The 14,298-nt window shown below is 39.4% G+C and overlaps 1 protein-coding gene across 1 annotated transcript in view; it reads right to left on the bottom strand.

Annotated features, from left to right (window-relative positions):
• Positions 1-2,148: 2,148 nt before the first annotated feature.
• The window catches only part of LOC127581036 (homeobox protein aristaless-like 3), a 35,234-nt gene continuing 23,084 nt past the window's right edge, over positions 2,149-14,298 (bottom strand). The window contains exons 2-4 of the mRNA XM_052035093.1: positions 8,307-8,596; positions 5,061-5,189; positions 2,149-2,469 (exon numbers count right to left, since the gene is read on the bottom strand). Of these exons, the coding sequence (XP_051891053.1) occupies positions 2,149-2,469; positions 5,061-5,189; positions 8,307-8,596 (740 nt within the window). The remainder of the gene's footprint in view (positions 2,470-5,060; positions 5,190-8,306; positions 8,597-14,298) is intronic.

Raw genomic sequence — 14,298 nt, 5'->3', positions numbered from 1 at the left:
ACCAGATCAGCCTTGGAAACAATATAATGTTAGTGATGATTCCAGGATTTAATTGTGAGGAAAGACCAGAAAGTCACATCACACTTTAGGAGATCTAACAGGTAATTAATATTTTGAACATTTTGATAATGTATAAAATGATTTTAACTTGTCAGTGAATCAGTATATAGAGAGCACAAATTTATCATTAGTGTCAAAGAATTAAACAAAAGTTGAGTAATTTTATTATAGAGGTTTTGATTAGACATGGAATGTCTGATAATATAAAAAGCACACAGAAAGAAAACGTGTAAGGGATGCAGGTACGCAGCAAACTATTTTTACAGTGTACGGGACTAAATGGACATCACTGTCAAAGAACACAATAATCTTATTGGTCTTTTACTGCACTATAAAATTTCATAATGTAAAACTGATTGTGTAGATTGGTATGCTGCAGTGTTATACAGCCTGGCTCAGTGGTAGCACTCCTACATTTGGGCCTGGAGTCTTAGGGTTCATAGAGTCTGATTGACTAGACTATATAATCTAGACTGACAATTCAGTTCGGCATTTTCAGTTTCTGCCCTGGAGATTCACCAAGCCTCAGAAATCTAACACAATTGTTCCTGCAGATTTTAAAGCAAAGGGCGATTTTATCTGCAGTCCAAATCCCAGCAGGGAATGTTGTGAAAAATTATTGTATCTATAATTTTTGGGCCGACACCAGATAAAAAGTGCACATTGAAAATCAAAATTTGGAAAAAAACTAGCTGATTATTAATGTTCAGGGAAGGAAAGCAGCCATCCTGACCAGGTCTGGACCACAAATGACTCTGGTTCTGCACAGTATGGCTCACTCTGACTGCCACCGGGGCAACCAGGGTTAGATAACACAAACCATCTTGCCAGTGGTCCTCTCATCCCAAGTACAAAAATAAATACTTCTGCATTGAAGGAAATCATTGGTGTGTCCACACATTACACATGACCCGGGTTTACAGTAATTCACATAATTTACAAATATAAATGTTGTAATTGAGGTACCATTGCAGAGCTGCTTGGAATTCTGATTTCTCCCCATTTGGAGAATGTGTATCATGTAATATATGGCAGAACTTCTTCTTGGCAATTTTCCCCCTTATCCAGCTTGCTGGAGTTGCAGATTCCATACCTCTCTGTTGGACCCTTTCTCTTCTGGAGGCCCTGATATGATTCTACTGTTATCAGATTCTTTCCAGGGCCCTATCCAAGTGCCCTTGCTGTGTGCTTGAATCTAGAGAGTAAAAGTTGGCAATCTCCTTATCTCATAGAAGTGCACACGTTTAGCATGACAGTGGATTGTTCTGGGAAAGTACCAATACAGATCAATGGGCTGAATGACCCCTGGTGTACATTTCAATGTCTTTGTTATTGCATAGCCTGATACTTACAATAGGAGTCACTCAAAGTGAACAGATGCTGGGCCCCTATCTGACTTGTTATCCCTCTTCAGTCCAGTTAAAAATGTAACTCACTAGACATCCTGCCTTAGCTCAACAAACTCAACAGAAGCAGAGTGTTAGACATGGGACCTCATGTCTGTGTGTTTCTGTGCTACTCCAGTCAGTGTGTAGGTTACTCAGGAAATTGATGGTCGCTATGTATATATATGGACAATATTTTCTGCTGCTATTGTGCAATGGTTGAACATTATAGCTTTGAATCCTTCTAAATTAGAAGTCCACTTTTGGAACAGATTTAGCAAATTAATAAAGTTTAACAAGTTGTAAATATTTGCAGCATAAAGCTCTTTAAATTAAATTTAATTTTCTGTTCTTAGACATGCAAGGATCTTAGTCAGTAACATTCACACAGCTAAATAAAAAATTCATGACTCCATGAATATCTGTTCTGTGAAGTGCTGTTGATGATAGAATTTGTAATCTATGACACTTTCAAGGGATTAGAGTACTGGTTGATGCAACAAAGAGCAGAGGTGAGAATCTTGATATTGAAGATGAAGAATAAAAATCCTTCTGTCCTTGTCTCCATTCATGTTGTGATGTGGCCTTTTGACTCTCCATAAAGTAGCTCAGGCTATTACTCAGAATTAAAAGCATAATAATATAGAGAAGCTCTTCAGTGATAAAAGAACTCAAGTCAAAGGAGTCATCTCCTGACATTCAATCACCTGGTCCATGAAAGGAAAGCTGGTGGCTCTTTTGGCTTCCCTCGAAGAGCAACAAGACTGGAAGTTTTGTAGTCGGATTCGGGAACTGGTTCAAAGGCATGGTTGGCACGCGAACCGGGAAATCCATGAAGGGAGTAAAGACTCTTGATGCCGTTATGGTGAGTGGGAGAGCTGGAGATCCCCATAAACCCACTAACATTCCCATGGGAATGTGAATAAGGTGTCATGCAAGATGAAGACATGGGTTCTTGGGACAAAATAGATGAAGAGACTGTAGAGGTGTTGGTTGCATTGCTGGTCCAGAGGTTGTTGTGTATCTGAAATAAAACAAGTATCTTTAAGAGCATGCAGAGTGCAATTAGTGTCATACAGCACAGAAACAGGCCCTTCGGCCCAGCCAGTCTATGCTGACCAAGATGCCCATCCAAGCTAGCCTCATTTGCCAGCGATTGGCCCACAACCTTCTAAACCTTTCCTTTCCATGTACCTGTCCAATTGTCTTTTAATTTACAGGTAATTTCAAAATAAAAAGACATAGTTGGTAGATGTAATATTGATCTAAATTAGTAGATAGGTTAACATTCTCCCCAGTCTTTCTGTATTGTTGAGAGTTTTGAGTGCAGACTCAAGACTGGCATTTCACTGCTGTAATGCAACTATGGAAACTTTAAATTACTGTTATAAATAAATTATTATGCAATTCAGTCAATCTTCAAAAATGTTCTCAATATTTGAAATCAGCACAATGATATTAAGATCTTCAGAGAAAACTGCCACATTGATAAACTCCGTGAATGTTGAGAATGTCTGAAAAATAAAAGTCTCTTTGGGAGTAAATCAATACTGTACTAGGTGTTGGTATTGGGATAGCTGATAGAATCAGAAATGAACATTCAGAGCTTGGATACTGACACATGCAAATACTACGCATCTGAAGAATCTAAAATTACTCTCCACTCAAGAGTTGCAGACTCTTACAGACAATTACTGACAAATTAGTCAACATTAATTTCCATTGAGATTCTTCAGGACCTGTCTAGTAAGTTAGGGGGAGGATCTGCAGGATCAAATGATAGACTGGGTCTCCGTGGTTTGCACTGATCTTCTGAGGAAATTAAGGCTCAAAGGGCAAAAAATCCTGAAGTAATTCTATGCAAATTCATCTTAGAATCATAGAATCACTTAGCACAGAAACAGGCCTGTCAGCTCACCTCATTCATGCTGACTGTGATGTCTGTCTGTGCTAATTCCATTTGCCTGTATTAGGCCCATATCCCACTATGTCTTTCCTTTCCAAGTGCCTGTCCAAATGCTTTTTAAATGGTGTATTTGTATCTGCCTGCATCACCTCTTCTGGTAGGTCATTCCAGATAACTACCACCCTCTGGATAAAAAACATCCCTCAGTTCTACTTTAAATGTCTCCCTTCTCACCTTAAACCTGTACCCTCTACTTCTCTACTCTCCTGCTATGCGAAAAGTTCACTGACTATCTATCCTATCTATACCCCTCATAATTTTATAAACCTCTGTAAGGTCACCCCTCAACCTCCTATGTTCCAGTGTGCGAATCAACCCAGCCTATCCAGTCCCTCCTTATAGCTACAACGACATTATAGAACATAGAACAGCACAGCACACAAGCAGGCCCTTCAGCCCACAATGTCTGCGCCAGGCACAATGGACAAGTACTTGAATTAATTTGCAAAGTTGAGAGGAAAAAAGCTGGGATAAAATTGGGCAGCAACTTCAAAGAGCCAACAGTGGGCTGAGGGACTGAATTAACTTCCGTCCTGTAAAATCCAATGATTTCACTAAGATGGAGGAAGAAATAATATTCGTGTGTTTTCAGAACAAGGAAATTATACAGCTCCGTTGGAAGACATTCAATCCATTGTACCCGCTTTATACCCATTGTACCCATTACGCCCACTCTGTGGAAAAAAAACACCAATTTCATTTCATTCCTTTGCTCTTTCCTCAGCACTTTGAACATTTCTGAACTTGAAGTACTCTTCTAATTCCCTTTTGAAAGTTATTAATGAATCTGCATTTACTCTGAGAGCATTCCAGATTATAACAATTTGCTGCATAAAAATATATATTTCATCTTCTCCATTCTTCCTTTACCGACTAACCCTAGATCTCTCTTTTACTCTCCTGCCCATGAAAACAATTTCTTCTTATTTACTACATCAAAACATGGGGGAAACAGGATTGGAAAAGAATCTTGCACAAATTAAATATTTAATAAATTGGCCCTATCTTTATTGATATCATTGAGTTTGTTAACAGGTCTTTTGGACAATGGTTTATTATAGCAAAATATGAACAGGTGTCTATTGTTGAAGATCCTGATGATGTATTATAATCAGCTGATTTGAAGCTAGCTATTAAAGATGAAATAGGTACATTAGCTGGGTTCAGGTGAGGTTAGCTGGCCATGGGATCATCTTTGGCTAGGTTCAACTGCGTGAATGTAGGGTGGAGCAGGTAAAGTTGTACACAGGAACATGAATATTAGCTGACAAATTATTCCCTTTTCTGACACCCACGTGGAATGATTGCAGTACCCAGAGGGAGTAACAAAGCACTCACACAGACTGGTAAATCACCTACTTGGAATGATTCCCACACAAGAGGGAGATGAAAAAATCTGGAAAAGCTATTTGAATTTAAAATCAGGTTACTTGTGAATTGGGGATGTCAAATATATATAATAAGAAATACATTTAAACAATAAAATAGGAACAGCTGAGGCCCTTCATTTGAAGTACCTCAAGAAATATATTTGAATCTCTTTTTACAATTAATAGGCATGGGGCTTGACCATATAATCTGTTCAAATGGTATATTCACAATTAACTTTCTACTATTTAAAGGTACCACTCCATGCTAGAATGCTGTACCTGAGGATAATTTTCTGGTCTCGGGAAGATCGAGATGTCATATGCTGCAGCAAAGTGGTTTCTAACTTCATGAAATTTTCCATATCGTTCTCGTTTCCTCCATTTGGCTCTTCTGTTTTGAAACCAAACCTAATGAACGAAACAAAATATAGGGATTAGTGACAACGATGGAGAAAGTTTAATAAACTGGCCTTTGTCCTCTGCCACCAGATCCAGGCAGGTTGATGGTTCCAGTTGCTTGTGCCCTTGGCTTTGGCAGAGTTTCTGAGTGATTAGAAGTAGTCAGCAGAAAGGATGACCAAGTGTGACCAGAGGGAGACTTTGGCTGATAGCCCTAGAGTTTGTTTCAGATTGCTTTTTCTATTTAAGTCTTAAATCTAACCACTCAGACAAGTGTCTGAAGGTTTGTTTTGGCAAATTGACTGTGGCAACTTAATCTGCACTCTGTGTGAGTTTCACATCAGTGAGCTCAGCTATGTGAAGCTATTAGCTGACGCTGTGGGATAGGGATTTTGGACCCTCTCCAGAAATTGAAGCAGATAATTTAGGCATATAATGAAGTATATAATCTAATAAATGAAACATATGAGTAAATAAACTTAATTGTACACAAAAACAATAATGGTTTAGAAACTGAAAGTATTCAAATGACAAAATACCCAAAAATGAAATATTTCACCTATGTGGTGAGCTCTGGGGAGCACTGCACTGTCAGAAGGGTTGTACTGAGGGAGACTGGCAGTATCAGTGAATCAATATTGTGAGAGTGCTGCAATATCACAGGGGCAGTACTAAGGGAGCATTGCCATGACAGAGAGACTACAGCGAGGGAGAGCTGCATTGCCAGAGAATCAATATTAAGGAAGAGTTGCACCATCAGAGGGTTAGTCCTGAGTGCTGCACCATCAAAGAATCAACACTTAGGAGGTGCTGCTCTGTCAGAAAGCCAGTATTGAGCGTTGCCATGTCGGAGGGTGAATATGATGGATTGCTATATGTAAGAGTGTCAGCACTGAGGAAGTGCTGCACTTCGAAGCGTTGGTACTACACAACTGCTATACCTTTGGAGAATTAGTGCTGGGGATGTGCTGCACTATTGGAGGATCAATACCAAGGGAGCACAGAAATCAATCTGATCAAAACAGATTTCTCCTAATCTTAGTGCTGTTTTGAGCGGTTTTGGTCTCTCTGAATCATAGCTACATTTAACTACATTAGAATAGTGACTATAGTGAAGCAGTATTCATTAATCATGAATAGTTGTACATAAATCTATTTTTTTCCTTCAATTGGTGCCAGCAGTAAAATTTGTTTTATCTGTCATTACAAACCAAGACTCCTAAACCAATTCCCAACATAACTCTGTAACTCAATAACAAAGGTTTTCTAAATTTCTCAAGTGATTTGGATTTGTTGAATGACTTGAAAATTCATGCCAAGGTGCAAAGTAGATGCAAATTAGGTGCAGATGGGATGGAAATCACTTTGGCCTCAGAATAAGGATTTCACAGATGTGCCGCAATGTTTTCTCTGGCATTTCTAGAGAAATTATTAACTCAGCTGAAAAGTGAAAGATATTGTATTTATTTAACAGCATAAAGTCATTCCGAAATGCATCAAAGTCATTCACATGCATTCCATTATATTAATCCATTACTGGTGTTAACTAGGACACCCATTTTGAATTTCAGCAATATCCCAAAAATAAGTGAGATATCTTGTATTTTAATTTGGTTTCTTTGAGGGAGGAATGTCGATCTGGAAATCAGGAGAATATTATGCTCTTATTCTAATTTTTTTCACAGTATCTTTCACAGCAACCTGTGCCACTCAGTTAAAGCCATCGTTTAATTTTTCATCCAAGGGGCAATGCCAGCTCTTCCTCCACTCAATAATGAAATGTTAAACTGGACATGTGTCTGAATCCTGGAGTTTCAGCACATGTATTTCTGGCTCAGAGTTCACTGGGTCACTTACCAACCGACCAAAACAGATACTGCACAGTAGCGAGTGCTGTGGTGCTGTGGTTCTGTGATGTTCTCCCATTCGTCAGGGTAACTTCAATAAGAGAGCACAAAATCTGTAGATAAGCAGCTAAGGTTGTCAAATGTGTGAATGTGAGATCCTGAATGGATCACTACTAAATGCAAGAGATATTATTGTATCTGGAATTCTTATCTGCTTTTATGCCTATGAATGTGTGAATAACTATCAAAGTATATATATTTGTCTATACAGTGGTTCCCCTCTGCAGAAGTTATATGCCTATCTTCTTGCAGTGTCTGTGTGTATACAGTATATCTCTCTGCCTGCGAATGTATTAATCTTCATACATGCATCTGTCCCTGCAGGTGTGTCCATTTGTAAATGTGCCTGTCCCCATGCATTTACCACATGTCTCTTTAAATGTATGTGTTTGCATCTGTCTCAGCAAGTGCATCTGATACAGTATATGTTGTGTTAGTATGAGCTGTATATATTTCTGTTTCTTTGCATGCACTGTACATGTGCCTTTTTCTCTACCCATATCTTGTTGTACATGTTTCCACATGTGTGTCAATGTGTGGGAGTTGGAGAGTTCTTTCAGAGATGCAGTAATGTCACGGTAAGCTGAAAATCTTCCTTCTATATTTTACCCTTTGTTCATTCCACCTGGGTGTAAACCTGGGAATTTGTGAGAGTATCTCATGAGATTCCTGGCTCATCAGTTTCTTGCATTACCTGTGATCTTTCTCCAATAGCAACACACAAAATGCTGGAGGAACTCAGCAGGTCAGGCAGCATCTATGGAGGGAAATGAACAATCGATGTTTCGGGCCAAGACCCTTCAACAGGACTGAGGAAGGGTCTCAGCCTGAAACATCGACTGCCATTTCCCTCCATAGATGCTGCCTGACCTGCTGAGTTCTTCCAGCATTTTGTATGTTGTTCCAGATTTCCAGCATCTGCAGTCTCTCTTGTGTCTCCATCTTTCTCCAGTAGCATTTGTTTCTTTAGGCATATGGCACCATACTTCACAAATTAAAATATCTCTTACTTTGCTGTTCTTCACAGGGACCCCTACACAAAAAAGGTTACTGTTGCCACTTTGGTATAACTTCGCCAACAGACCACGAGCAATCTAAGTAAGTATCTGCCTCAGTGTGATGCCTGTCACCAAACAGAGCTCAGTGGTGATTATTAAGAAGAGTCGGCCAAGTATACTACTGCCTCTAACCTTAACCATCACCTTTCATCCAACCATACCTGAACTCTGGCCTCAGTGAGCTCAGTGCCCAGAGCCAGCTGTTCTCGAGCATACACATCTGGATAGTGAGTTTTCTGAAACACCTTCTCCAGCTCCTCCAACTGATAGCTAGTGAACGTGGTTCTGTTCCGCCGCTTCTTGTTTTTGCTGCTGGTATCTCCCTCACTCCGCTCACTGGGAATCTCATTTCCTGGGGACTCTTTCAGTTTTCCACAGATTTTCAGCGGATCTTGGCGATCAGATTCCATAAGTTGATAGGTAATGGATTTCGAAACCTTGATATTCAGTGCTAATGAAAAATAAAGTGAGTGTAAATGGAGATCTTTGAAAAAAAATGGGAATTATCTAATCAGGTTAGTGAATTTGCAGGAATTGTTACCTGGAAATTGAATTGCATTGTGCTTTTTATAAACACTATCTGATGCATGCTGATATAAAGCAGAATAATCTGCATTAGCAATCATTTCTGAATAAAATCACACGGATCACAAAATTGGTCTGACAGTTGGGGTTGAGATTCTCAGTGTCAGATGTGCACCTAATTCATCTTCCTGACATAAATTGGAGCTCCCAGATGCAGAAGGTGACCCTTGGCAACCACAAAAGAACAAGGAGCACATCTGCATTATCATTTAACGGAGCACTCAGTTCAAAATGGGACACTTTACAAGGCAGTTCTGAGACTCACTGGAAAGTGCCCACAGACCGCCCAAAATGCTCAGAGTGTGCTCAAAATGGCAAAGAGTACTTTTTGGAGAATCTAACAAGGAGGTGTAGTATATGCAGTATTGGCTGTAAAATAATAATTGATGCTTTATGGTTGCTATCTCTTTACACAGCATGACTGCTCTCTAGGTTACAACATTATCTGCAAAAGCTTCCAAAGTCAATCTGGAGGAGCTAGTGTGGTAAACAGGAATGTTCGTGAGAGCTCCTGGGTCTTGGCAAATTTGTTCAACACTTCACCCTGTAATCAAACAAAGAACATAGATACCACACTGGAACATAAATGTGAGGCTGTGAAAGTCTAAATTATAAGAAGTGAAACTGAGTGAGTCAAAAACAAAACATATCAAGTCTAAAAGCAGGTCTCAGCTTCAATGTGGGGACCAGTGAGTGCAAAAAATGGCAGATCACAGTCAAGCTGAATATTTTGGAAAATTAGATAGCAATTTTGAACATTGAGAAGTTTGGAGGGAATGGGGATATTTTTGTGCACCAACAATATTATATAAGAAGCAGAAATAAGTGATAACAAACAGAACAAAGCCAGCTGCAAGCAGAATAACACTTTTTTAAAGTAGAAATAGAGTTGGATGCCTATGCAATGCTAGTTAATGTATTAATACAATCAATATCTCATTCAATAAGGTTGTGGAATTATTGTGGAGCCACTTTAATCCAACACCCTCAGAATTTATGGAAAGCTATCAATTACATACTGCCGTTAAAAATCTGAAGAAGTGATTGGAAGTTGTATTATTAAGTTAAAGAAATTGTGGTGGCACAGAAATTTCAGATTTTTCCTAGGCTAAGCACTGAGGGTTCAGTTTGCCTGAAGACTTACAGATGAGCACATTCAGGTAAGATTGTTATTGCTGTGACAATGCTGTTAAAGAAAGCAGGAGGGTTCTGTCAGTGGAGGAGGAAGAGGAAGATGTGTATGTTGATGCTGTGTGTAATCTGATGTATGCAGTAATAGTGGCATCTTCTTCATTAGGACTTGGATACAAAAGGCAGGAAATCCTGTACTCGACATCAATGTTTAACTGTGTGCATTCATGTTTCAGTTGTAACAATGTGGAAGACATAAGATGAATTTGCAAGGGTAGACAAAACACAATGAGCACAGAAAATATCAGTCCATCAGTACTTAAACACCAAAGAATTCAACTTATGAAGCAATCACAGTCATTTACTCCACAGAATTTTGAAGTGAATCAAAACTATGAGGAATGGTCTTTGAACAGCATTTACACCACAGAAAGCAACAACACAAAAGAAATTTCAAGAAGATTATCAGAATCATAAAACCTTGAAATCAATGTAGATATGAGACTGCTTAGTTAGAAGATGTTACACATATAGTTTGACTAACTAGCAGTATGGAACTATGTACATATTCATTGAAAGGCTGAAAAACACTGGGGCAGAAAAGTGACGTATATTGTTCTTAACAAAGTCAGGATATCAAATTACATTTGATTGTGGCAGACTACATCTATAGACCAAAATTGCAAGGCAGGGAGTGAAAATATCTAAGCTTGACTGGACACAGATACAAAGTCTTAATTCAGCACATCCTGGCTGGGCAAAATTCTAAAGTATTATCAAAGGGGCATATTGTCCATCCAGCAAGATGTAAAACCAAAGTACTGTCAACCTAGACCAAATGCTAAGAGCTAAGCAGAAAAGGAGCCAAAGGACTTGGAACTCCATGGAATGTTGGTAAAATGTACAAGAGTGACTGGGGAAAACCAATAGACCTGATTCCAAACTTTCTTTCTCGTGACTATAAGGTCACTCTGAACAGAGTAATAGATGATGAACAGTATCTGCTGCTTATATTCCAGGATTTGTATGCAAAGCTGACAGGGCCAAAAGATTTCTTTTTAAGCAAACTTGACATCGCATTCATATTCCCAGTTCAATCTAATCCTGTGAGCAAAGCTATTTGAAGGTGAATGCTTATAAAAGGCTTGTATGCACACAAAATGTTACCATAAGGTCAAGATCTTCCACACTGTCATGGATTAGATGCTACAGGACTTTCTTTGTTTTCTCTGTAATCCAGAGGACATTGAGTGCCATAGCAACAAAGGAAGAGGATATTAGAGTACTTGAAGACATTTTACTCAGGCTTCATAGGAAAAATATCAAATTGCAAAGAAAAGATCTGCTTTTTTGCAAAAGAAGTTCAATGTATCTAGGGCCAAAGACAGATAAGAATGTACTGCACCCTGGCAGTACAACAAAATACCCACAGAGCAGAACACATCACCACGCTCATGTCCTTCCTTGGCATACTAAAATAGTGTGCCAATTTCTTATCACAGCTTGCCACAAAGTAATACAGCTCTACTGCTTACTGATGAAGGATGAACTCTTGCATTGGGATGAAGAGCAACAAAGAGTGTTAAGTGTAAGGTGATAACACAGAAAGGCCACTGAGACTTTTCTGTGATGCCTCCAATTAATGGTGTTCTTGCTCATGTTTAGATAGAGGCCAGAGCATATGCTTCTCACATGATGGCAAAAAGCAAGCAGAACCATTCACAGATTGAAAACGAAACATTAGCTATTATCTTCAGTGTTACTCCATTTTTAAAAGAGCCTTTCATACTTGTCGTGGACTGCAAACACTTTCTGGCCATTTTTGGGCTGAAGTTGGCCATCCTCACATTGACAACATCAAGGTATCAAATACACTCTAAAATGATTATAACAGTTATACCCTACAAGCTATTGATTATAGTTTCCCAGTCACAACTGAAGAAATTGCAAGGCAATGCATTCAAAAAGCTGCTGCTCTGTGGTAGTTATATGAATGTATTCCCACCAGGTGGAACAATTCTGATGTTGGTAACACTGAGTACATCTGATCTTGCTACTACAGATGACATGAATTGTCTACAAATCAGGAGTGTGTCACTTGAGGAATCCAGATGGTTATTCCTGGGGCACTTCAAGGATGAATCTTAAGTGAGTTCCATTACCAGTGTTTGGCATGGTGCATATGACACATCTGTTTATTCATTGGCCTGGAGTAGACCAAGATAGGGAAGACATAATTAACATAGCTAACTTGCCAAGTTTGCAGTGCTCAACCTCTACGAATTCAAGTTCAGATTACAGAAGACCATTCCAAAGGATCCATGTTGACTTCTGTCAGATGAGATGACACAACTTCCTTATATTTGTAGATAGCAACTTTAAGCAGTGGGAAATGTGAATAGTGAGATCATCCATCACAAAAAAAAGGGCCATTGATGTACTATGGTCAATCTTCAAAGCTTATGGGTTACCCAAAGACCAAGCATCAGACAATGGCCCAACATTCAGTTCCAACCAATTTGATAACTTTATGTGCAGTAATGGCATAAGACAGTCTAATGTTTCCATATCATCTGCATCAGATGGAGAAGCAGAAGAACCTGTATGGAGTGTGAAGGAGAATTTAAGAAAACAGCTAATGGACATTAAGCTGGACAGGTCCAGGCAGCACAGAACTGCAATCTTCCAGCTGATGTCTAGGACAACATCCCACTCCACCACTGGGTACATGCTGGCTGAGATATTGGTTCAGAACAAGGTTAAGCTGAGTGCAACCAAACAAAGAGGGGAGAAGTAGAGTCCACAATGACATTTCCAAACAATACAAAAAGGAAAATAATTTTGTGTGTGTGACAAGATATAAGTGCTTAGATTTCCTGGCCACTTATAGACATTCAAATAGGATTTGGGAGAAGACATTAATGTATACGGAGCTAAGAGTTCCTTGATGAAAGTTGACAGTTGACATATTTCATATAGATCATTTGCTATTTCCACCAGATACCCAGTAAGGCAACAAATACATTTTTACAACCAATGCTACATGTATTACACAGTTTCTCTTTACACAAAAGAACTGTTATAAACACACACATTTACGAATTTATATGTTTAGCTATGGCAAAGGGTTTCTCAATCTTTGGGATCTTTTCAGTGGTGCCAGTATGACTGACATTTCTCTTGCATCTATTCTGGATGTTCACTGACTAGCCCATATCAGGTTCACTATAATCTCCCTTGTGTTTTCTTTTACTACTCTGAAGCTCCCTTGTACTTTTCTGTGGTCACTACTGCTGACATATTTTGTGCAAGAATTGATTACTTAGGTGACTGAGGCCAGGAATATGAAACAGGACATGTAGTCAGAAGGGACATCAGGCTGAAGATCACTAGGCTGAAGGAGGGGTCCTCCTCCTCATAGGCAATGAGCACAGGGGCAACCATTAATTGAGTTTTTCTTACTGCATCTGGGTTCTCAGGAGAGCAGTCAACTACCTGCCACCTCTTTTAGTGTCAGGTTGCAGAAACTGGATATGGTCTGAAGGTGGATATCTGGGCTGCTGGTGTGATTACTTATATTCTGCTGTGTGGTTTCCCTCCATTTCGTGAGCATAGCAATGATCAGGATGTCCTGTTTGACCATTATTTGTGAAGCTTCCAGATTCAGGCAGGAATAGCCATTGTAAGAAACTATTATGTTCATTGGAGCTCTTGGAGCTTGGGCAATTTGTCCAACATTTCACACCGTAGTCAAACAGGCAACCTAGATACTACATAGGGAACTCATTTCATGTGTGCCTCTGTGGTTCCTCTGAGAAGCGGGACCCTTTCCTTTGTTCTAGTAGGATCTGTGCTTGAGAGACCTCCTTCCAGTCCATGTAGTGTTCCTCCCCTTCCTAGCAGTTTCTGCCTCATTGGAGCATATGAAGTAAATAACATATTTAATATACATTTATGGTATTCTTCTATGTGTTAATGGTAATTTTCTATGGATGATGTGAAATGCAGAGATTACGGTTTATAGAAGGTGGGTAGAAGTCTCTGTGTGTGTGTGTGTGTGTGTGTGTGTGTGTGTGTGTGTGTGTGTGTGTGTGTGTGTGTGTGGCTAGGTGTCAAAGATATTCGTTTGCAATTATAGTGCTGGAGAAATCTGAAGGTCATGGTATTTTTTCTGGTTTTGTACATATAAGATATCTTTATTGGTCACATGTACATCGAAACACAGTGAAATGCATCTTTTGCATAGAATGTTCTGGGGGCAGCCTGCAAGTGTCACCACTATTCCAGCACCAACATAGCATGCCCAAAACTTCCTAACCCATATGTCTTTGGAATGTGGGAGGAAACCGGAGCACCCAGAAGAAACCCATGCAGACACGGGGATAACGTACAAACTCCTTACAGACAGCAGCCAAATTGAACCCAGGTCACTGGCGC

This window comes from Pristis pectinata, chromosome 20 (assembly GCF_009764475.1).
Source record: "Pristis pectinata isolate sPriPec2 chromosome 20, sPriPec2.1.pri, whole genome shotgun sequence".
Classification (NCBI taxonomy): Eukaryota; Metazoa; Chordata; class Chondrichthyes; order Rhinopristiformes; family Pristidae; genus Pristis; species Pristis pectinata.
Note: the sequence above shows the minus strand (reverse complement) of the source record. Positions and strands in the feature narration are given on the sequence as shown.